The sequence below is a fragment of the Oratosquilla oratoria genome, chromosome 27 (genome assembly GCF_046742065.1).
Source record: "Oratosquilla oratoria isolate Oo_2021 chromosome 27, ASM4674206v1, whole genome shotgun sequence".
Taxonomy (NCBI): domain Eukaryota; kingdom Metazoa; phylum Arthropoda; class Malacostraca; order Stomatopoda; family Squillidae; genus Oratosquilla; species Oratosquilla oratoria.
In genome coordinates this window covers 8,713,812-8,738,154 of record NC_134803.1, presented here as the reverse complement: position 1 = coordinate 8,738,154, position 24,343 = coordinate 8,713,812, and the positions used below count along the sequence as shown (strand labels likewise).

Genomic DNA, 24,343 nt, shown 5'->3' with positions numbered 1-24,343 from the left:
CAAACCGAACAAAACCGATAAAAGCCGAACAAACCAACAAAACCCAAACAAGGACGGTTTTTGCTCAAATGCACACCTATATATATATGGTTGCATTATTTTAACTATTTTCTTTAGAATGTGTGATTTCCATGTAATATGATCAAAGAAAAGTTACGTTTTTATCCTCTGCAAAATTACCGAACACAGCTACGATTCGTCCAACCCGCCGTCTATGATCACTGGTGGTATGGATCAAACTACTCTTTTAAGTTTCTTACTGTTGTGGAAAGAAATTAAGAGAGGAAGAGGAGGCGAATCAAGTAGGGAAGAAAAGGTAAAAGGTACAGATGGAGAGTTGAAAATGGAAGAGATGGCAGTGAGGGGAAGATGGGCAGAATATTTTAGGGAGTTGCTGAATGTGAAGGAGGATAGGGAAGGAAAGATAGCTGCAGTGGGAAATGCGAAGAAAATGAGAGTGATGAGTGAGGAGAATGGAGGAGAAATAAGGAAGGATGAGGTGAAGGCAGCTGTAAAGATGATGAAAGCAGGTAAGGCACCTGGTCTGGATGGATGTCATGCAGAATGTCTGAAAAAGGGAGGTGCAGTGATGGTGGACTGGTTGGTGAGGTTTTTAATGTTTGCTGGAGAGAGGGTAGAGTACCGGAGGACTGGAGTAGTGCCTGTATAGTTCCTCTTTACAAGGGAAAAGGGGACAAGTGTGAATGTAGTAATTTCAGAGGGATTAGCCTGTTGAGTGTAGTAGGGAAGGCTTATGGGAGGATCTTAATTGAGAGGATTAGGAGAGGAACAGAGGGAGTAATTGGTGAGGAACAGTGTGGATTTAGGACGGGTAGAGGTTGTGTAGATCAGATCTTTGTGGTAAGACAGATATGTGAGAAAGCTATAGGAAAGGGGAAGGATGTTTTTTGGGCTTTCATGGATCTGGAAAAGGCTTATGATAGGGTAGACAGAAAGGCACTGTGGGAGGTTATGCAGATTTATGGGATAGGAGGAAAGCTTTTGGGAGCTGTCAAGAGTTTTTATGAGAGTAGTAGAGCATGTGTTAGGATTAGAAATGGAGAGAGTGAGTGGTTTGAAGTAAAGGTGGGACTTCGTCAAGGATGCGTTATGTCACCCTGGCTGTTCAACTTATACATGGATGGGGTGGTGCGAGAGGTGAATGCTAGGGTAGCGAGTCAGGGATTGGAGATGGTTAAAGAAAATGGAGAAAAGTGGGAGGTGAGCCAGCTGTTGTTTGCGGACGACACTGCGCTTGTGGCAGGGTCAGAGGAGGGATTGAGGAAGCTGGTGGCAGAGTTTGGGAGAGTATGTGATAGAAGAAAGCTAAAGATAAATGTGGGTAAAAGTAAGGTGATGAGATGTACAAGGGGTGAAAGTGGCAGTAGACGGGAAGTGAACATTAAGGGAGAGCGACTGGAGGAAGTGGATAGTTTTAGATACTTGGGTGCAAGTGTAGCAGGAAAAGGTGGAGTGAAGGTGGAGGTAGAATGTAGATTGAGAGAAGCGAGTAAATGCCTTGGTGGTTTAAAGAGTGTAATGAGGAATAGACATTTGGGAATGGATGCGAAGAGGAGACTGTATGAAGGAGTGATTGTGCCAACAGCACTGTATGGGGCAGAAACGTGGAACATAAGAGAAGAAGAGAGGAGTTTGAATGTGTTTGAGATGAGGTGTCTGAGAAGTATGGTGGGGGTTACTAGGCTAGAGTGAGAAATGAGGAGGTGAGGAGGAGAACAGGGGTGAAAAAGGATTTGGGAGATAGGGTTGATGAAAGAATATTAGGATGGTTTGGACACATGGAAAGAATGAGTGAAGAAAGACTAGTAAAAGAGGTATGGAAGGCAGATGTGGAGGGAGTGAACATGAGGGGACGTCCTAGGATGAGGTGGATGGATGGGGTGAAGGGGGCTTTGGGGAATAGGGGAATGTCTGTTGAGGAAGGAAGGGAGAGGACGGAAGACAGAGGTGAGTGGAGAATGGTTGTATATGGATGATGTTGTAACTGCATGAGGAGGAATGGGCGGGGAAGTGGGGGGTGGGGTAGTATGTGTGAGTAAATTTTGACGCAGCCCGAAGGGATTTCTCCCCGTCCTCGCCTTATATGCAAAGGGGGACGGAGAGGGGGGGTCGCCGATTAAATGAAGCGGCCTCGCTGTGGATGTACTGTGTCTTGCGACACTGCTTCTGACCCAGGGCGGTGGGCAGGGTGCAGGGATGACCTGTCATCCAGGAGGTGCTCAGATGAGAGGAAGGGTGGGAGGGGTGTGGAGTGTATTTAGGGATGAAATGGGTGGGAGTGTTTTTATGCCTTTCCCTTTTTGGCTACCTCCCTTGGAAGGGGGAAAAAGCCTTGGTATATGTATGTATGTACTGTTGTGTTATTAGTGTAATAGACTGCATTTCATTGAATTATTTCAACTATTTTCTTTAAAATGTGTGATTTTCATGTAATATGACCAAAGAGAAGTTATGTTTTAGCCTCTGCAGTATGACGTAACACATTTTAAAGAAAATAGTTGAAATAATTCAACTATATGCAGTCTATTACACTAATATCACAATAGTAAGAAACTTAAAAGAGTGTAGTTTGATCCATACCACCAGTGATCATAGACGGCAGGCTGGGTCGAATCGTAGCTGTGTTCGGTAATTTTGCAGAGGATAAAAACGTAACTTCTCTTTGATCATATTACATGGAAATCACACATTTTAAAGAAAATAGTTCAAATAATGCAACCATATATATATATACAGAAGTGTGCATTTGAGCAAAAACCGTCCTTGTTTGGGTTTTGTTGGTATGTTCGGCATTTATGATTTTTATCGGTTTTGTTCGGCAATTAATGAGACCCGTTCTGGATAACATTTATTTACACTTAACTACTACAAAAAAATTACTATCATTACTCATTCTTCTTTGTGATATTTCAATTAATAACATCCCGTTAATCTATTTAATTTAGCAACATTCTCCCAAAACGTTGAGATCAAAGCCCTTCTTTACTTACCGCGTTTGAATGCTATTGGGATCTACAGGCTCTAATCCACCAATGATTAATTTTGGCATAATTATGATAATTTATTTCCAATGTGGATTTTTTTCACCGAATTAGAAAGTTATTAAGTTATTATAAAAAGGGACATAAAAGCTTGAACTGCACTCGTTTGCTTTTCTTTTTACACCATCGTGTAACACCCGATTGTTTACATTAACAGCTGATTTCTGTCAGTGTTTGATCAGAGAATTCGAATATACAAAAAGTAAAAAAGAACAAGTTTCTTGAAATATTTACATGTAATAATAATGAAAAAATAAAGAACGCAATAATGAGAGTACAATATAAATAAATTGACAATCTTGTTTTTCGATGTTAGTCAATGAACTGAGAATTTTTGCAAAAAAGTACAACTGTAAATTAGCTAATATTCTGACTTATGCAAAAATTATATTATAACCTCTTTCTAAATATATAAAGATATATAAAATGAAAAAAATGTAAGCTGCTGGAACTTCAGTATATATCTGGTATATTTGATCTGTAGAATACTAGTCAATGATTCTTATATATGGATAAAGGAACGTTGAACAGGTTAGTTGTGATGGACTTTTTATTCTTTTCTAAAATATTTTGTAGTTGCAGTGGGGTTATATAGCAATATAGATACATGCTGATATTTGTTCTACTAATGTCAGTGATAGAAAATTATGTCTCTCATTTTTTTTCTAAAGTATTACCAGACTGCTACACGCGTGCGAGCAATCGATTTTCACCAACGCCATCTATGAAACTAAAACGGTACTTCCAGCAGCAACACTGAGCACAGCTGATGACAAGCTCAACCTAAAACGTTGTTTTGAGTGATTTTGGTGACTTTATTACTGTAACTGCTCGGAACACACACACACAATGAATGATACCGACGTAAGGCGACTGTGTCTCCAAGATGAGGACTTCCCTGTTACAGCAAAACAAGAAGATCGTACGTATCTTAATAAAAAGAATGTTCCTTCACACTACAACACGCACCTGTCACCTGTACCATGACCTGGTAGATGACAATTTTTTTGTTTACAATGACATTTCATATCCACTTGCATGAAATACACAAATTACAATCAGACAAGTTCTTTGGTTACAATCAAACAAGTTCTTTGGTTACAATCAGACAATTTCTTTGGTTCAATGAGGCAATTGTTTTCAGTATGGAATGGTATGCAATGGTTATGGTATATTTCTTGCGTATTGTTTGATTACTAAAAATGGGAAACTGGTGACAGGATGATGAAATATACAAAATGAAAATGCATGTCTAATTGAATTAAGGACATTAGGATGAAATATTTTTATCAGATATTTGAAATAGTACGAGAAACTGGTGTACAGGGGTACACGTGTAGTTATTTTGTAACGAATTGTTTGAAAGCTTGCTCGCACACCAAATCAGAATTATTTATACGATATTACTCGTGTATAATATGGGCACATGTAGGTTCAAGCACACGAAGTACACCAAATGCACGGATCCGTAAATGGTGGTCGTATGGATTGGAACTGCTATTTTCTTTTGTGAGGTATGGAAAAAGGGATATATGTAAGCCTATATATCTGCTGAGTGCCACTACAGCGGTCCGGGTTGGAATCCCGCCCAGGGCTGAAATAATTTCAGTCTCGCTGCGCTGCAAGTCGTTACTCCAACTCTCATGGGCGTGTGTGTGCGTGTAAGGTCACAGCATTATCAACAGATCGGTCATATATGAGCTCTGAGTTCTCTTCCGAAAGGGAAATAGCTGTCGATCACGAGTCTAACACGTGATCTAAGACTATGGTGAAACCATGGTGAATGACACACATATGCACAGCAACTAGAATGATCCCTCGGCTGACTCATCGAACGTCAGGGGAGATATGAGAAGTTGGATTGCCGGAAAGGGAGAAATGCACGACTGAAGAAATAAAGCTACCCCGAGCCAGCGGCGAAAGAAGTGGGCAAAATATATATATTTTTTAGGCTTTCTACTAGTTCACTTTTAAATGTTGAAGCAATTTTGATAGCTATTTGGTGTGGTGTGGACCATAATTGTAAGTTCTAGCCAAAGAGGATCAAAGTGGTTGGAATGAAGCAAAGGACTTTTTAGTGTTCTACAAATTTATGATAGGATGTTGTTCCCTCAAATAAAAAAGACCGAATGACGTCACCAGCTAGTGTGTTATTCTTATATATTCTGGATGTTAGTATGGATATTTTTGTCTTGTCTGTGATGTTTCTTTGTGTGATCTCAGATTCAACATCAGATAAAATTGTGTACAGGAATGTTCTTGCCGTTAAAGAGAGACTGTGTTGTCTCATCCTTGACTACGGTGATAAGATTTTGTGTCTTTTTTTTTTTTTTTTTTTTTTTTTAGTAGTAGGTGAATTTTCTGAAGAGTTGTTAGCAGAAGGAGGAACCATGTTTGGTGTATTGGAATTGAGCGTAGAGTGGTTGCGTGTAAAGGGTCGATATGTCGAGTCAAAGAGAGGTTTGGACACATTCATGGACTAACTGATAATAAAAAGGGCAGGGACCTTCTGGCTCCTAGGTGATAATGAGAACGAAAAAATATCTAATTACCCAAGATGATGTTGGAGTGTTTAGTGATGATGCAGTGGGACGAATCGGTGGTAAGAGACATTGCCAAGATGATGGAGTATGAAATGATGCTACAATGGGACGAATCGGTGGTAAGATGCACTGCTGGAAATAGGGAGAGGAGTTAGTACAATGTAGTGGCTGGTGAGTTAAAATATAAAAATGTACATGAATAATTCCAGGTGATAAAAAATATGGAGATCTTACAAAGCTTAGATGCTGGGTGAGGGGCGTTGGTTGTTGCTACAGATGCGGTGGTGGAGTAGAAGGTCGTCCAACTCTGTGGTGGCGTGGATGCAGCGGAAAATGTCCGACTCGTGGGAGTAACACTGTGGCGATCATGGATGCTGGACAGTGCCTCGAAAGGGGATTGTCTTGTAGATTGCCAAGATGTTGGTAGGACTGCTGTAGGAGTTTGTTGCTTCGATTTCTCCGTGGGAGTAATGCAACGAAGAAATGATGCTTCGTAGTAGGATGCTGGATAATTCAGCGAAGAGGGATTGCCTCGTAGTGCTGGACGATGCAGTGAAGATCGGTTGCTTCATAGTAGGATGCTAGACAATTCAGTGAAGAGGGGTCTGTGTTTCGTAGTGATGCTTGGTGATGCAGAGGAGAGCGGTAAGTAAGGAAGTAGCTATGTTCGATCGGAGTGTAGATTACTGATGTATTTTCTCAGCACGTGGGATCCACTAATATGCACTCCCTGTTGTAGAATTGTTGCTTCTGAGGAATTTAGTTTGTAAAGTGGAGTTTAGTACTCCACCACTGCCACCAGAATGTAGATTTGTAGTTGTCTACATTGGTTGCTCGTGAAGCAAACGAGGTGAGGTTGTGTTAGCCTTAATATTTCAGTCTTCTTTCTGTCTTACAAATAAAGGCAACCTCCGAGGAAAAATCGGTGAGGTGCCAAAAGTCTAGTATGTACATATTAATTTACAAGTGGTGCCATATGCTGATCGGAAGGTTGGTAGAATTGGTTGGAGAGGTCTTTTATCTCGCCAGGTGTTGGGCGTTTCCTGAAAGGCCGGCTTCTCTGGTCACTGGAGACAATGCCGCGTCTCTTGGGAGACAGATCACAGCACAATGGAAAAATCTCTTGAGAATTGGTTAAAGGCATTACAATTTACTCTCACAGCATATGCGTGCGTGCGCACGTTAGACATCTGAAGGGTTGACCCCTGCTTTAATTTATCTTGCAACAGTATCGCTCTTGATCGCTAATTCAGCGATCCGAGTTCGAGTCTCGTATTGGGCTGAAATATTCAGCATCGCTGCACTGCGAACCCACACTCCAACTTTGGTGTGTGTGTGTGTGTTACCTAATCTTCACTTAAAACAACCAGTAGTTTCAGCACCCACCACATGGTTATCAAGTCTATTCCATTCGTTAACCACTGTGTTGGTAAACCAATTCTTGCCTATTTCCTCCTTAAACCTAAATTGCTCAGGGAGAAGTAACAGAAAAGGTAATTCCCAGTCCCTTCGTTCAGCTCCATTTATTTGTCTTTGGTGACTCGCAGGGAACTGTAGCGCTTCGTTCTTATCCCTCGCACCTGCTGAATAAAACAGTCGGCAGTCGGGCTAGACCAAATCAGAAGTTCGATTGTCAGGGTGGAGAGCCTGTGGCAAAGTAGTTAGGGTTTCTATCACTCATCGTATTCTATCTGCAGGCGATTTTGTTCAGCTAGGGAGTTCAGGGTCGTACGCCACCCTTGGAGTGTGTAAACCAGTGTATTGATGGTTTAATCCCTTGGTGTTGCTGAAAGGGATTGTGCGCTCAGACAAACTCGCACGTACTATCGCCTGAACTTATATCTGTTACAGCCTAGTCGCCTCGTCAAACCCGGCTCAGGTTTCAAAGCTGGTCCAAACGAAATAGTAGCCTAAACGAGGAAATTAACGCCCATTCATTTGCAATGCAGAATTACAATCCAACTTGTTCAGTGTGTGAAGATGCATATTGAATATTATCCCTTCAGGAACTATAATGTGAAATCAAACTGTATTGTTACAGTTATATGTAATGCATTCACTTTATTTGTTCACCGTGTTCAAGATAAAGATTGGTGAGTGAACTAAGCGATGAAATACAAATCTTATATTAGAATACGATATTCAGAAAATTTCTCCTAGCATAGAATAAGATTACCTTTGCAATATCGGCATTTTTGTCACACATAAACCACATTTATGTCTGGGGTATTGGCTGCTTGTTATTGTGGCAAAGTAGCATGCAGTCGATACTTTAGGGTCTATATGGGGCGCCCCTACGGACCAGAGCCACACATCATTTTGTCTATGATAGAAGAAATTCTGTTCATAGAGAAATGATGACACTTTTATACTACGACTGTCCCTCCGTTATGCTGTCCCCCAACCCCTTGTTGCTGTCCTGTACCATTTCTCTGAGTATTCTCTTTCTGTGATGGGGGAATTCCCTGTGGTGGGGGAAAAGAATACTGCCACCAAGTATCCCACTTGGATCGTAAGAGGCGAGAAGAAAGGGACGGGGAGAGGGACTAGGCATCCTTCTCCCTGTAGCCCCACGGGGCACATAACCTAAGAAGAAAAGTGAAGGCAAAAGGGGTGCTGGAGGGCCTCGGGCCAGCACCCTAAGGTTTGGGTCTTTTAATGTGCGTGGATGTGGTACAGATGAGAGTAAAAGGGAAGAGATAGGTAGTATGTTTGTGAGAAGAAAGATGGAGGTGTTGGCTTTGAGTGAAACTAAGTTGAAAGGGAAGGGTGAGTGTAAGTTTGGGAGTGTAAGTGGGAGGTTATCAGGAGTGAAGAGAGGGCGAGGGAGGGAAGGGGTGGCTATACTAGTAAGTGAGGAGATAGGTAAACAGGTAGTGGAGTGGAAGGAGGTTTCCTCAAGGATAATGTGGATGAAGGTGAAACTGGGAAAGGAGATGTGGGTCTTTGTAAGTGCATATGGGCCTGGCAGTGAGAAGAGCGTGGAAGAAAGGGAGGCCTTTTGGATAGATTTAAATGAGTGCATAGAGGGTTTAGGAAGAAATGTCAATGTAATAGTACTGGGAGACCTTAATGCTAGGGTGGGAAATGGTCCAATCGATGGAGTGGTTGGGAAGTGTGGAGTTCCAGGAAAGAATCGTAGTGGAGAGTTGATGGTGGAAATGTGTCTAGAAAGAGAGTTGATGATAGCAAATACAGTGTTTCGGAAGAAAGTCAAGCATAAATACACATGGGAGAGGGTGGTGGAGGGAAGGGTGGTAGATAGAGCGCTAATGGATTATGTAGTGGTAAATAGGATTATGATAGGAAGAGTTAAGGATGTACATGTGCTAAGGGGAGAGGGTGGGGGAATATCAGATCATTTTTTGGTGGAAGGTAAGCTGAGAGTGGAGGATAGATGGAGAAAGAGGAAAGGGACAAAAGGTAGGGAGGTTCTTAGAGTGAACTCCTTGAATGAAAAGGAAAAGGAGAAGGAGTACGAAAAGAAGCTGAAGGAGGAGTGGGAGGGAGTAAAGGATGGAGCAGAGATGGGTGTGGAGGAGGAATGGGGATGGTTCAAGGAGGGAGTCTTAAAGTGTGCAAGGATGGTGTGTGGAACAAGAAGGACAGGGGGAAATAGAAGAAAGGGTAGTGAATGGTGGGATGAGGAAACAAAGAAGGTTGTAGAAGAGAAGAAGCGAGCATTCACAGATTGGTTACAAAAGAGGACGGGGGAGTCATATGAGACGTACAAAGACAAGAAAAGAGAAGTAAAGCAAAAGGTAAAGGAGGCAAAGAGGAGAGCAGATGTGAAATGGGGTAGGAGTATGACAGAAAATTTTGAAAGTAATAAAAAGATGTTTTGGAAAGAAATTAAGAGAGGAAGAGGAGGCGAATCAAGTAGGGAAGAAAAGGTAAAAGGTACAGATGGAGAGATGATAATGGAAGAGATGGCAGTAAGGGGAAGATGGGCAGAATATTTTAGGGAGTTGCTAAATGTGAAGGAGGATAGGGAAGGAAAGATAGCTGCAGTGGGAAATGCGAAGAAAATGAGAGTGATGAGTGAGGAGAATGGAGGAGAAATAGGAAGGATGAGGTGAAGGCAGTTGTTAAGATGATGAAAGCAGGTAAGGCACCTGGTCTGGATGGATGCCATGCAGAGTGTCTGAAAAGGGGAGGTTCAGTGATGGTGGACTGGTTGGTGAGGTTATTTAATGTTTGCTGGAGAGAGGGTAGAGTACCGGAGGACTGGAGAAGTGCCTGTATAGTTCCTCTTTACAAGGGAAAAGGGGACAAGTGTGAATGTAATAGTTTCAGAGGGATTAGCCTGTTGAGTGTAGTAGGGAAGGCTTATGGGAGGATCTTAATTGAGAGGATTAGGAGAGGAACAGAAGGAGTAATTGGTGAGGAACAGTGTGGTTTTAGGACAGGTAGAGGTTGTGTGGATCAGATCTTTGTGGTAAGACAGATATGTGAGAAAGCTATAGGAAAGGGGAAGGATGTTTTTTGGGCTTTTATGGATCTGGAAAAGGCTTATGATAGGGTAGACAGGAAGGCACTGTGGGAGGTTATGCAGATATATGGGATAGGAGGAAAGCTTCTGGGAGCTGTCAAGAGTTTTTATGAGAGTAGTAGAGCTTGTGTCAGGATTAGAAATAGAGAGAGTGAGTGGTTTGAAGTAAAGGTGGGACTTCGTCAAGGATGCGTTATGTCGCCCTGGCTGTTCAACTTATACATGGATGGGGTGGTGCGAGAGGTGAATGCTAGGGTAGTGGGTCAGGGATTGGAGATGGTTAAAGAAAATGGAGAAAAGTGGGAGGTGAGCCAGCTGTTGTTTGCGGACGACACTGCGCTTGTGGCAGGGTCAGAGGAGGGATTGAGGAAGCTGGTGGCAGAGTTTGGGAGAGTATGTGATAGAAGAAAGCTAAAGATAAATGTGGGTAAAAGTAAGGTGATGAGATGTACAAGGGGTGAAAGTGGCAGTAGACTGGAAGTGAACATTAAGGGAGAGCGACTGGAGGAAGTGGATAGTTTTAGATACTTGGGTGCAAGTGTAGCAGGAAAAGGTGGAGTGAAGGTGGAGGTAGAATGTAGATTGAGAGAAGCGAGTAAATGCCTTGTTGGATTAAAGAGTGTAATGAGGAATAGACATTTGGGAATGGATGCGAAGAGGAGATTGTATGAAGGAGTGATTGTGCCAACAGCACTGTATGGGGCAGAAACGTGGAACATAAGAGAAGAAGAGAGAAGGAGTTTGAATGTGTTTGAGATGAGGTGTCTGAGAAGTATGGTGGGGGTTACTAGGCTGGATAGAGTGAGAAATGAGGAGGTGAGGAGGAGAACAGGGGTGAAAAAGGATTTGGGAGATAGGGTTGATGAAAGAATATTAGGATGGTTTGGACACATGGAAAGAATGAGTGAAGAAAGAATAGTAAAAGAGGTATGGAAGGCAGATGTGGAGGGAGTGAACATGAGGGGACGTCCTAGGATGAGGTGGATGGATGGGGTGAAGGGGGCTTTGGGGAAGAGGGGAATTTCTGTTGAGGAAGGAAGGGAGAGGACGGAAGACAGAGGTGAGTGGAGAATGGTTGTATATGGATGATGTTGTGATTGCATGAGGAGGAATGGGCGGGGGGGGGGTAGTATGCGTGAGTAAATTTTGACGCAGCCCGAAGGGATTTCTCCCCGTCCTCTCCTTATATGCAAGGGGGGACGGAGAGGGGGGGGTCGCCGATTAAATGAAGCGGCCTTGCTGTGGATGTGCTGTGTCTTGCGACACTGCTTCTGACCCAGGGCGGTGGGCAGGGTGCAGGGATGACCCGTCATCCAGGAGGTGCTCAGATGAGAGGAAGGGTGGGAGGGGTGTGGAGTGTATTTAGGGATGAAATGGGTGGGAGTGTTTTTATGGCTTTCCCTTTTTGGCTACCTCCCTTGAAAGGGGGAAAAAGCCTTGGTATATGTATGTATATGAAAACTAAACATTGTATAACATCTACGTGAACAAAACTAACTGCATTATTGCTGATACAGATAACCAGTACATCTGTATACAATAGATGCTATCACCTCGTTTCTGAAAAATTAACCTCGCTAAGCCAAAGCAATGTCTACAAGACCGGGGTATGCACGTTGCTCTCAGGCGGGTACGAGTATAGATGTCGTTTGAGGAATTTCTATTTATTAATTTCATCGTTTTGTAGCTCATTTGACGCTCGTTGACTGTGTCATCCCTCAAGGATGCACCTCTGGATGGATGGAATTTGTTGTTATCATGCAAAAGGAAATAGGCTAGAACTGGTTTACTAATAGGGTGGTCAACGAATGGAATAGACTTAGTAACCATGTAGTAGTGAGCGCTGAAACTATCGGTTGTTTAAAAAAAAAAAAAAAAACGGTGAGACAACTTTATGGATGGGGATGACAGGTGGTAATGGACATGGTATCGCCTTTTAGATGTCCACATACATGAGAGAGAGAGAGAGAGAGAGAGAGAGAGACAGACAGACATACAGACAGACTGACTATGTCTAGACGGCCGAGGGCTTTGTCCCGCATTGTTGCGTCAGTGAGTGCGTTCGTTTGTGCGTTCGCTACATGGCGCATATGGCTGGCCTTCCAAGGCAACGCCGATGGTGCCATTTTTTTAGTGTCTTCTATTATTTGTTCCGCATAAGGCGAAAGCATTCCAAAGATAAAAAGTAAACATGTTAGCTAATAAATAAGCAATTGATGAAATGGGTAAATAAATACACGGGTAGTTAAATGAATAAGTTGATAAGTAAATAAATAATGAAAAAGTAGATTAACAAATAGGTAGATAGGTCACTATAAAGAAGAAGAACAAGAAGAGGAAGAAGAATATGAAGGAAGAAATGTGTGCACAGTTGTTCCATAAAGATCGCGAAATATTATTTTTTCAGGACGAAAGTAAATATTTTTGTATTTCATCGGTGATAATAACCAGTGCTTATATCCATGTAGATCAGGGGTTCCCTTTTTTCTCCAATTCTCCACTTTTTAGTGAGCTAACTCTCCATTTCCCACCACAGCATCGGTCTTTGACAAATTCGATTTTAACCCATACAGTGTTTAGTGTAACCCAACAGTGTTGTCACTTTTACCCAAACATGACTTACAATACCTCATATATTGGTTATTTTTGTTATTAAAACAGTCTGTAAATGGTTGTGATTTGTAAAGTAAGTCAACATTTGGATGTAATGTATTAGATTTTGAAGCACTATCGATTATTTGTGGGTGGAAACAAATTCACGAAATGTGACAACAAGAAGACATCAGAAACAAACAAAAAGAAACAAAAACACATCGATAAAAAAAAAGAGTGGTTCTTCTGTTCGACCGGTCATTCCCCACTTGGCAACTCCGCCATTCCCCACCAGTGGGGAATTCCCCACAGGTTAAGAACCACTGATGTAGACAGTATCGTCAGAGAAGTGGTAAAGAAAAAATAGTCTATAGTTACTATATATATATATATATATATATATATATATATATATATATATATATATATATATATGTGTGTGTGTGTGTGTGTGTGTGTGTGTGTGTGTGTGTGTGTGTGTCTATATTCTTTATATATATATATATATATATATATATATATATATATATATATATATACAGTTTACAGTGATACCTTGACATAAGATCGCCCTAACGTACGAAAAGTTTGGGATTGAATGTTTTTTTTCTTTTAATTTACACCCTAACATACGACGAAATATTTGAGATACGATGTGGTGATGCGCGATAATTTGAAACGCCAGCGGTAGGTGGTAAAGTGTTCGCTCGGTTCCCGACGATTACCGACACTTCAGTTCGTGTGTTGTCTTCTCGTTTACTTTTTTGATGTTTGTTCGTCGTGTTTGTACCTGTTTAGTGTATTATTATTTTGACTATTGTGCATAATCATGGGTTCTAAAGCTAAGGACAAGGATATAAAAAAAATAAAAATCTCGATAGAGGTAAAATATGAAATAATTGCAAAACTCAAGCGTGGTGTGTGGGTGAGTGACTTAGTCAAAGAATATGGACGCAATGCATCAACAATATCTACGACCATTAAGCAGAAAGATGCAATAAAGAAGGTGCAGCCTTCCAAAGGCGTCACCATTACCTCGAAACTTAGAACAGACCAACATAATTTGAGTGCCTACTTTTAATATGGATTAAGGAGAAGGAGTTGGCTGGTGACTGTTACGGAAACAATAATCTCATAATAGTTAGAGATTGGGTGGTGACTCAGAAAGAGATCTTGCTATCTTCCAAGACCTTACACGTGATGCAGCTAAGAAGGAGGGAGAACCACCGGAAGGTACTGTTGGTGAGGAATTTAAAGGCAGTCGTGGATGGTTGAAAAAAAAAAGAACTGGCATTCACTATGTAATTAGACATAGAGAAGCATTCAGTGCAGATATTAAGGCAGCTGAAGACTTCATAAAGACTTTTGAATCTATTGTAACTCAAGAAGGATACATACCACAGCAAGTTTTCAACTGAGATGAAACTGGGCTGTTTTCTTGATAAATTTTGACACTTTTCTCTATGTCACGAGCCACTTTGCTACTCCTGGTAGGATTTGGGTCTCGTTCCTTCAGGGTTTCCAGGGCATTTCCGATACTTCCGAGACATTCTCTAAGAGTTTTGATGCCCAAGCCACGCACAGGTTCTTCTTCCTCATTTCCCTCTTTTTCTGCCTCCTGTGATGCCTTGTCTAGCTCTATAAGTTCATCATTTGTGAGAGGTTTACCATGGCTTTCCAAAAGATCTTGAACATCATCATCATCATCAACTCCATCGAAGCCAGCCTCATGGCACAGATTTACGATGTCATCTCTGATCGCACCGATGTTGTCTTCAGCGAAGCCTGGGAAGTTATGCACATATTCTGGCCATACTTTACTCCACGCCAAGTTCATGGTAAAGTTCTTCACTTCGTCCCAAGATGACTTGATGTTGTCTAAGGCATGCTTAATGTTATAAGACTTCTACCATTCTCTGATAGTGGGTTTGCCAGGCCCATCTGTGCTCTTTATCAATTGCTGCATGGTTCGCCGCTGGCAATAAGCTTTGAATGTCTTGATGACTGATCCATCGGTTGGATCACAGCTTTGGTGTTTGGAGGGAGGAACATCACCTCGATATTATCCGCCCAGTCTTCCATAGCCTTTGGGTGGCTGGAAGCATTGTCAACTATCAGTAATGACAGTGGAAGACAAAAGATCACGATGGGATGTAATTATAGTGGAGGAAAAAATATCACGGTAGGATATAATGTCACTGGAGGACAAAATATAATTTTAGGAAGGGATGCCGGACATAATGTCAATGAACGACGGGAGGCCGGCTTGAATCACGGTGACGCAGGGACACAACATGTACAAAAGAGATCGGATGACCGTGATCGACCAGATGTCCGTGGTGGGGGAAATGTTAATGTTAATTTTGATGGGAGAAATGTTAATGAGGCATTGAATGTCAATGAAGGGCCAAATAATAGTATAGAGCAAGGTATAAATAAAAAACAAAATTATAATGTAAGACATGATATTGAAACTCAAAATGTGTCAAAAAGAAATAATCACGAGTTTCTTAAAACCATGTACTTTAATGCTCGTAGTATTAGGAACAAATTTCAAGGAATACAGGCGTATGTCAAAAGCGAAAATCTCGATATGATAGGAATAACTGAGACATGGTTGAATGGTACAGAGTTCGAAGCTGAATTTAATATTGCGGGATTTAAACACTTTCATCAGGATAGAAACCACAAGAAAGGTGGGGGTGTTCTGTTGTACCCAAACAAATGGACAAAAAATGAATATAGGTGTAATATATAGGCCAAAGACATTATCATTAGCAGACGACAAACTGTTATTTCAAGAACTGTCTAGTTTCTGCAACCGGTATTTATTGATAATGGGTGATTTCAATTTTACTGACATTGATTGGATGACCCTTGAACATGGCCATATAGGTAGTCGCTTGATTGATTTTCTTGGTGACAATTACTTAATTCAGCATGTAAAAGAGCCCACAAGATATGGAAACTTACTCGATCTATTGATCACTAGCCGCGAAAGCATGGTAACTGATGTAGAATTCGGTGAATCTGTTGCAAATAGCGATCACAACTTAGTTTCAAACTCCTAAACAATTTTAGAATGGATACTTGTGTTTCTAAAATACCCGATTTCAGTAAAGCTCAGCTCATAGGACTACGTCAGGAGCTTCAGCTTACAGATTGAGAGGCAAAATTAAACGAAAGGCCTGTAGATCAGATGTGGGAAATATTTCAAAATACGCTCACTAAGATGATTCAAACTTACATTCCTTTTAAGGACAGACGTCCCCCAAATCAGGCTCGCCCAAAGTGGCTCGACAAAGAAACTGAAAAAGGTATTGCTAAAAAGAGACAGGCTTATAAGAAATATAAATGCTCGGGTGCATCTAATGACTATGAAAGTTATGTATCAATACAGAGAGACTTAAAAAAGACAATAAGAAAAAGAAAACGACAATACGATTTGAACATCGCTGATAAATCCAAAGTGAATCCCAAAGAATTCTATAGTTACATTAGAGATAAAAAGGTTGTTAGGAATCACATTGGTCCATTATTATCTGCTGACGGTCAACTTGAATATTCAAATGAAGGAATGTGTAATATCTTTAACAATTATTTTAGCTCGGTATTCGTAAACGAAACACCTCAAAGTGAATTCCAAACTGAAACCTGTGAAAAGTTTAGGGTAAACTTACTACGGTAAATATAACAAAAGAAAAAATTAAAAGGTGTATAGATAAACTCAAAGTTAATAAAACACCAGGGCCTGACGGTTGGCATCCAAGAATCTTAAAGGAAATAAAAAATGAGATTGTTGTTCCATTAGAAATTATTTTCAAGAAATCCATCATATCCGGAGATGTCCCAAGAGAATGGAAGCTAGCTAACGTTACTCCCATATTCAAAAAAGGTGACAAAAAGAAACCAAATAACTATAGGCCTATAAGTTTGACTTCAATCGTAGGAAAAATAATGGAAACTATCATCAGAGATGCTATCGAACATCATTTAGAAAGTAACCGTTTGATAAATGATAGCCAGCATGGTTTCAGACGGAAACGTTCTTGCGTGACTAACTTACTCGAATTCTACAACACAGTTATCTCGAATTATGACAAAAGAAACAATATAGATTTAATATATCTAGACTTTGCAAAAGCTTTTGATACTGTCCCACACGAAAGACTAATTACTAAATTAGCTTTACACGGAATAAGTGGTAGCCTATTAAGTTGGACTAGTAATTGGTTGAATGGTCGAAAACAGAGTTGTTTTAAATGGAAAAACATCTAGATGGAAAAATGTTACAAGTGGAGTTCCTCAGGGTTCCGTTCTTTGACCACTTCTATTCATAGTATATATAAATGATATAGACCATGGACTAATATCTACTGTTTTCAAGTTTGCTGATGATACAAAACTGTGCGGAATGGCAAATGATCACTCAAACCAATTAGATATTCAAGAAGATTTAGATAAATTACATCAATGGCCTGAAAAGTGGCTAATGAAATTTAACACAAGTAAATGCAAGGTAATGCACATAGGTAAAAATAACAGTAAGTACGATTACAAGTTATTTGGAAATTCGTTAACAAAAGTGGATAGTGAAAAAGATCTCGGCGTAATTATCAGTAACGACCGCAAATCATCCAAGCAGTGTATTTCAGCCTCTGAGAAAGCAAATAAGATTCTGGGACTGATTGCGCGATCTTTTGATTTCAAATGTCCATCACTCATTAACAAGCTTTATAAATCGTTAGTTCGTCCACATTTGGAATATGCTGTTTCCGTATGGTCACCGAATCTCATTAAAGACATTGACAGACTGGAAAAAGTACAACGGCGAGCCACAAAACTGATTCCAAATATCAAAAATAAATCATACGAAAATCGACTAAAACATATGAATCTGTTTTCCCTAAAAAAGCGTAGACTCAGAGGTGACTTGATACAGGTCTTTAAGATTTTAAAGGGAATTGACAACATCAAAAGTGACCAAATTTTCACATTGAATGAGAATCAGACAAGAAACAATGGTCTCAAACTGTCCGGAAATAGATTCAATTTGGAAGTAGGTAGAAACAACTTTGCCAACCGTGTAGTTAATGAATAGAATAAACTTCCTGCACAGGTAGTGCAATGTAGATCAGTTCGAAGCTTTAAGAATCATTTAGATAAACACCTAAGCAAGATGCTGTAATGATTATAATTTATCTTATATTATTTGTTTTTGTTTTGTTATCATTTGTCTGTTTGATTTTCATTTATTATTAGTTATATGTCAATTCATTATTATTTACTATTTACCTATTTGTTTATTATTTAAATATACCTATGCATTTATTTATGTATTTTATTTGTTATTTACATTATTATAGTTTTTATTTATTATTTTATTATTATTATGATTTTTTTTCTTTCGCATCCGACCTAGATATGGACCAAAAGGTCTCCTGTCGGCATGCTCCGCCTTTGTAATCCTTTGAATCGGTTGGCAATGTTAGCTGATGCATACTCCTTAAGAGTTGGAGACAGATATGATGTAAAATAGTCCTGGTGAATTGAAGTGGTCAGCCATGCCTTTGGATTTGATTTCCATACCACAGGTAAGTATTGCTTCAGTAACCCCTTGAGTGCTCTTGAGTTTTCTGAGTGGTATATGAGGAGTGGCTTTAGCTTAAAATCCCCTTCTGCATTGCCTCCAATAACAGGGTTAAGCGGTCCTAAGAGGCTTTAAACCCCTTCGCACTTTTTTCTTCCTTGTCAATATAGGTCTTACTGGTCATCCTCTTCCAGTAAAGTCCTGTTTCATCATGATTTATAACTTGTTTCTTGCTGTACCCTTTCTCTTCCATGCACTTTTCTAATTCTGGCTTGAATTTGTTTGTAGCCTCTTTGTGGGCACTAGCAGCCTCACGTGTGACCTTGATATTATGGAGAGCTGAACGTCGCCTGAATTTATCAAACCACTCTTTGCTTGCTTTAAATTCAAAGTCTTCCATTCCTATTTCTACCTTCAGTCAATGCTTTCTGACAGATTAAATTCAAAGACAGAGCCATATTTTGACGATTCTGGTCGTCGATCCACAATTTGAGCAACCTTTCCATCGTATCCATTAGGGTTGATTCACACTATCGGTCCGGTCGCGCTCCACTCCCGCTCCGCTCTCGGTCCGGTCCAATATTGTCTCATTAATTTCAATGGAAGCATTCACACTGGCGCTCTCGCTCCAGTCTCGCTCCGGTCACGGTTCCGTCAAAAGATATTTTTACTGGAGCGAGACCGGAGTGTGACTGGACCGTGAGCGCCAGTGTGAACTCAGTTGCCACGGTCCTGCTCCTCCTGCTCCACTCCAGTCGAGATTCAGCCTTCATATAAGCAAGTAGTGTTACCTTCTGTCCTACCAAACCATGGATAATCCAAAGGAAACACCACAATGGGATCATGAGAAAGTTAGAAAAATGATAAAAATACATTTTCTTTTTAATTGTCACTGATACAATGACAATCCGTACAGCGAGGATATTCATAAGCACCAACTGAATAAAATATAACCTACAAAACTTACTTTAATTTTGTGGATTTAGATGAAATGCTAATAGAATTAGTCAAAAGGTAAACCAGAGCTGTATGACCTGACTTCGCTGCACTACAGTGATAATGTTTGCATACTTATCATATTGCCAAGGTACTGAGAGAAAAAAATACATATTATTAACCGAAGAAAGAAATTCCATATGTATAATAACAACCTATTATCCACTGCGGAAATGCATCTCCTTAGCTCACTCAACAAATATTCCTACACAAGTTTGTTTGTCTACTTATATTTTATCATTTTGCCAAGGCATTGAACCAGCTGGGGAGCTGAAATAATCTTTCAGTGTTTCTCTCGCGCCAAAAGCCTCCTTTGTAGCATTTCCCCCTCTTCCTCTCATTGGACGTACTGTGTTTGATGGAGGCATGACAACAGTATCTGGTAATGCAACAGTATTTGGGTGTATCAGATTGTGAAGTATGCATGTTGTTGTAATGATTGCATTAGCGTTAGAAGTCATAGCTTTAAGTTTCCTGAAATATATTCTGAAGGTTTGCACTAGAATACCAAATGTGCACTCAACTATCCTCCTGGCTCTAGATAATCTATAATTAAAAATCCTCTTCTCTACCTTATGTTCAGTCTGTGAACCTGGGTAGGGCCTCATCAAATTTCTCTTCAGCGGGAAAGTCTCATCTCCCACTATAACGTATGGTGCAAGCACATCAGTGCCAGGAAGTGCAGCATCTTCTTGTACATTTCAAGTCATCCTCAATTTTGGATAGTATTTTCTCAAATGTTCCTTTGTTCATTCTGAAATAGCTGTGGAATTTACTCTCATCATCAATAAGACGAGGATACAGAGTATGAAATTCTCCTATCCTGCAACATAGGATGAACCCACAATCTCTTTCTTTTTCTATTTTTTTTTTCTTCTTCTTCATCAAGTGCAATAGCGATTATTGCCAACTCGGCGTCAGAAAAGTCACACATCCTTCGTAACTGATGGTAAGACTTCTACTGGTGTCGAGGGAGGGGGGATGACGGGAACGAGAGCGGACCGATAGTGTGAATACCTCAGAACCGAGAGCGGAGCGCGACCGGACCGATAGTGTGAATCAACCCTGAATACCTCAGAACCGGAGCGGAGCGAGAGTGGAGCGCGACCGGACCGATAGTGTGAATCAACCCTTATTGGCTCACTGTGTTTTGTTAGCAATTTGCTCTGCAGATGCGTTGCATTCTCCACAGCTTTTTTTTTTTTATAGCCTCACGATTCTTCAACACCGTCCAGACTGTCTCCTGGGTTAGGCCCAAGTTACGACTTATGGCAGACGTACCTTCTCCCTGCTCTTTCCACTTCAAAATATCTAATTTTACCTCACTCCTCTTTCGCTTTGCCTTTTCAACCCCAGCAGTGTCTGTAGAACGTTATGTGGCCATTATGGGTGCGTCACTGTGCGTCGTGATAATAAAAAAAAAAAAAAAAAAAAAAAAACCGCACGGATTTAATTTGTGTTCAAAGGGAAACGCGGGAAGAGACTGATTGTTGTGGTGGCCGCACGACGTGGTGGCGCTACGGTACGGTGTAAACAAAACACGAGCGGATACCGTATCTGTGAATTTTTCTTACCGTAGAATCGAGGGTAGCAATTACCAAATACCGTAACTGTGAAATTACCGGATAAGGACTCATATATATATATATATATATATATATATATATATATATACTGTATATATATATATATATATATATGTATATATATACTGTATATATATATATATATATATTATATATTTATATAAATATATGGTATATTATATATATATATATATATGTGTGTGTGTGTATTGTATATATATATATATATATATATATATATATATATATATATATATATATATATTGTAGTTTTTATTGTGAGAGATGGCAACTGCGAGCCACGCTCGTAGACGCTGCCCCAAGCACGGGTAGTCAGTTACTCGCCAACAAGCATTCTGTAAGCCGGTGAAAATAAAACCCTAACATGGCGCAGTAGTGATCCTTCCTACGTGTCTACGATGACCACCCCGAGACGCCCTAGGCTCCTTGCCGCATCAGGTAGACGGAGGGAAGGAGGAAGCCTCCTCGCACAGGCTCAGACGCTCTTACTGGCCCAGCAGGGAGCCATAGCGGCTTTGCAGCAAGACATGGCGGCGATGGGGACACCAAGACACAAGACCCTCAAGGACATCACCAACCCACGGCTGTTCCGGCTGAAGGAGCAGACCCTGCAGTACAGGTTCACCATGCGCTTTCTACCAGGGAGACACAACGCAGCAGCCGTCTTCCTATCCAGGTATCCCGTGGCCAAGTCTAATCCGGACGAGGTGGATGAAGAGCAAGACGTCGCTATCGCCCCAGCCATATCAGCAGCTACTGTAGCCGCCCTTGACCTGAGTGGGTGCGCCACCATCGACGAAGAAATGGTGCTGCAAACGGCCCTTGAGGACCACACCTACCAGTCAATGGTGTTAAGAGTGAGCAGCAGCAATTGGGAGTCCCACAGGTCACGGGAGCCTGCCTGCCTGCGGCCCTTCTACGGTGTACGAGACAGACTGGCAGTGTCCCGTGGTCTAGTCACCTATACCTATGATTAGGGATGTGTGCGGCTTGTCATCCCTGAGGCTCTGCGACAACGAGTGGCAGCTAGCCTTCACGCCAGCCATCAGGGCCTCGAATCCATGCTAAGAAGGGCTAGATAGACGGTGTACTGGCCTGGAATGGAGGGTGACCTGCAGCATCACAGGGCTGTAACTAGTAAGCTGTTACTGGGCTAGTGACACAGAGAGAGATTGACAGTCGGTTTGGGTTTTGCCCCTTTATTTGGAGGAGTCTGGCATTCACACGCGTGTTGGCCGGCCCTAGTCTGAAAGGATACTGACCGTGACCTGACCTCACACGCCTTTAAGTACCTTCGGTGCGTACCGAAATGTAGCGTCCCTGTGGCTGGGACAGGGTTGCCAGGCGTAGCCCGGAATTGTGCTTTCATGCGGATACAAATGCATGTAGTACGGGCGTAATATTGACTTAACCTAAACACACGTACTATAAGGCCGAAGGCCAGCTGTTTGTACCCCACATATCCCATCCTTGTCTCTCCCACTTCTGCAGCGGCGATACTGTCAGCCGAAATATTGCGTAGGAGCACGTGTGGGGGAAATCCGTTCACCATAGGGCCACATGTAACTCCTGCAACGCCAACGCGCCGTCACAACCACCTGAGCCCCCCATTCTCACTCCACCCCCCACTTACCCTTTTCAGCAGACGGTGGCAGACCTCTTCCAGCTGGCAGGTCAAACATACCTAGTCTACGCCGACCGACTCATTGGTTGGCTAGAGGTTGCGCACCTACCCTCGGATGCCACGTTCAGCGAAATTATGAAGCACCTAAGGCCCCACCAGATGGGGGCCCCAGAACAACTCTACTGACGGAGGTACGAACCTAGTGAGTGGGGAAATGACCGCTTTCCTCGGGAGATGGGGCGTCACGACCCGCCTCTCCTCCGCTCAGTACCCTCAGTCCAACGGCCGAGCCGAGGCCGCCGTGAAGACAGCCAAGAGGATTCTGCGAGACAACACAGGGACCAGCGGCAGCCTGGACAACGACAAGGTGTCGCTTGCCCTCCTCCAATACCTCAACACCCCGCTACGGGAAGGGAACGCATCCCCCGCACAATTGACGACTGGCAGACAGCTACGTGATGGAGTCCCCACGGCCAAACAGAACTACAGAGTCAATTGTGAGTGGCAGCGGACCCTGGAGGAGAGGGAGACTCAGATGGCGCAACACCATGTAGAGATACGACAGAAGAGCACGGGCCAGCAACGTCGACGGCGCCGCCTGCAGCCGGGAGCCCGTGTGTGGGTTCAGGACCAGACTACCAAGGCATGGAGCAAGTCTGGTACCGTAGTCGAAATCCACCCACACCGCCAGTACGCAGTGAGGATGGACGGAAGTGGTCGAATCTCACTGCGCACCCGCGGCCACTTGAGAATGGCCGCGCCACCACGGGGGCCATTATCTCCCGGGGGTTCACCCGAACCACAACCACCGACCCAGGGGACGCCTCCGCCTGCTTCCCTGAGAAGGGAACGTCCTCAGAGGCACAGGTCTCAGCCGAGATGGCTGGACGACTACGTAAAATAGCTATTCAATTTTGTTCATATTGTATGTCATTGGAATTACCATTTATTTTGTTATGTTCGATAAAGTCAGATTGTCAAGGTATTTTATTTTTTTCCCTCACAATCTTAAGGGGGAGATGTAGGAGTTTTTATTGTGAGAGCTGGCAACTGCAAGCCACGCTCGTAGACGCTGCCCCAATCGCGGGTAGTCAGTTACCCGCCAACAGGCATTCTGTAAGCCGGTTAAAATAAAGCCCTAACATATATATATATATATATATATATATATATATATATATATATATATATATATATATATATATATATATATATATATATATATATATATATATATAGTGTGTGTGTAATTTACCTAGTTGTATTTTACGGGAAGGGGAGCTATGCTCGTGTGTCCCGTCTCCATATCTCATTTTATCTAGACTGTTTTTAAATTCGTGTATCGTTTTTGCACACACCACATTTTCATCTAACTTGTTCCAAACGTCTATTATCCTGTGGGGAAAGCTGTTCTTTTTCAGGTCTCTTCTATAATTGTCTTTCTTGATTTTCTTTCCATGTCCTCTTGTATCTCTACTGACCCATTTTATTAGATCCTCTCTATCAATAATTTCCATGACTTTCATGATTATATAAATAGTTATCAAGTTTCCTCTCTTCTTTGCTCCAATGTCCGTCGTTCAAGTTTTGCCAGCCTCTCCTCTTATGATAGTTCTGAGGGCGTTGGTGCCAATTTCGTAATTGCTCTTTGTATTCTTTCAAGTTTTGTTATACATTTTTTTTGTACTTTGTGATCACGTCGTCACTGCATACTCCAATTTTGGCTTTGTCAAAGTGACTAGTATTTTCTTCACCATTTCTTCGTCCAGGCATGTAAATGCCATTTTGATTGTTCTTATAAAATTATGAGTTTCTCCAAAAATTTTGTTTATATGTT

The 24,343-nt window shown here is 41.7% G+C and overlaps 2 protein-coding genes across 2 annotated transcripts in view; one reads left to right on the top strand and one right to left on the bottom strand.

Annotated features, from left to right (window-relative positions):
* Positions 1 to 3,244, bottom strand: part of Dolk (Dolichol kinase) — a 40,401-nt gene extending 37,157 nt beyond the window's left edge. The window contains exon 1 of the mRNA XM_076210197.1: positions 3,012 to 3,244. Coding sequence (XP_076066312.1) covers positions 3,012 to 3,070 — 59 coding nt within the window. The 5' untranslated portion in view covers positions 3,071 to 3,244. The remainder of the gene's footprint in view (positions 1 to 3,011) is intronic.
* Positions 3,245 to 3,822: 578 nt separating this feature from the next.
* AMPdeam (AMP deaminase) overlaps positions 3,823 to 24,343 on the top strand; it is a 432,435-nt gene continuing 411,914 nt past the window's right edge. The window contains exon 1 of the mRNA XM_076210194.1: positions 3,823 to 3,984. Coding sequence (XP_076066309.1) covers positions 3,912 to 3,984 — 73 coding nt within the window. The 5' untranslated portion in view covers positions 3,823 to 3,911. The remainder of the gene's footprint in view (positions 3,985 to 24,343) is intronic.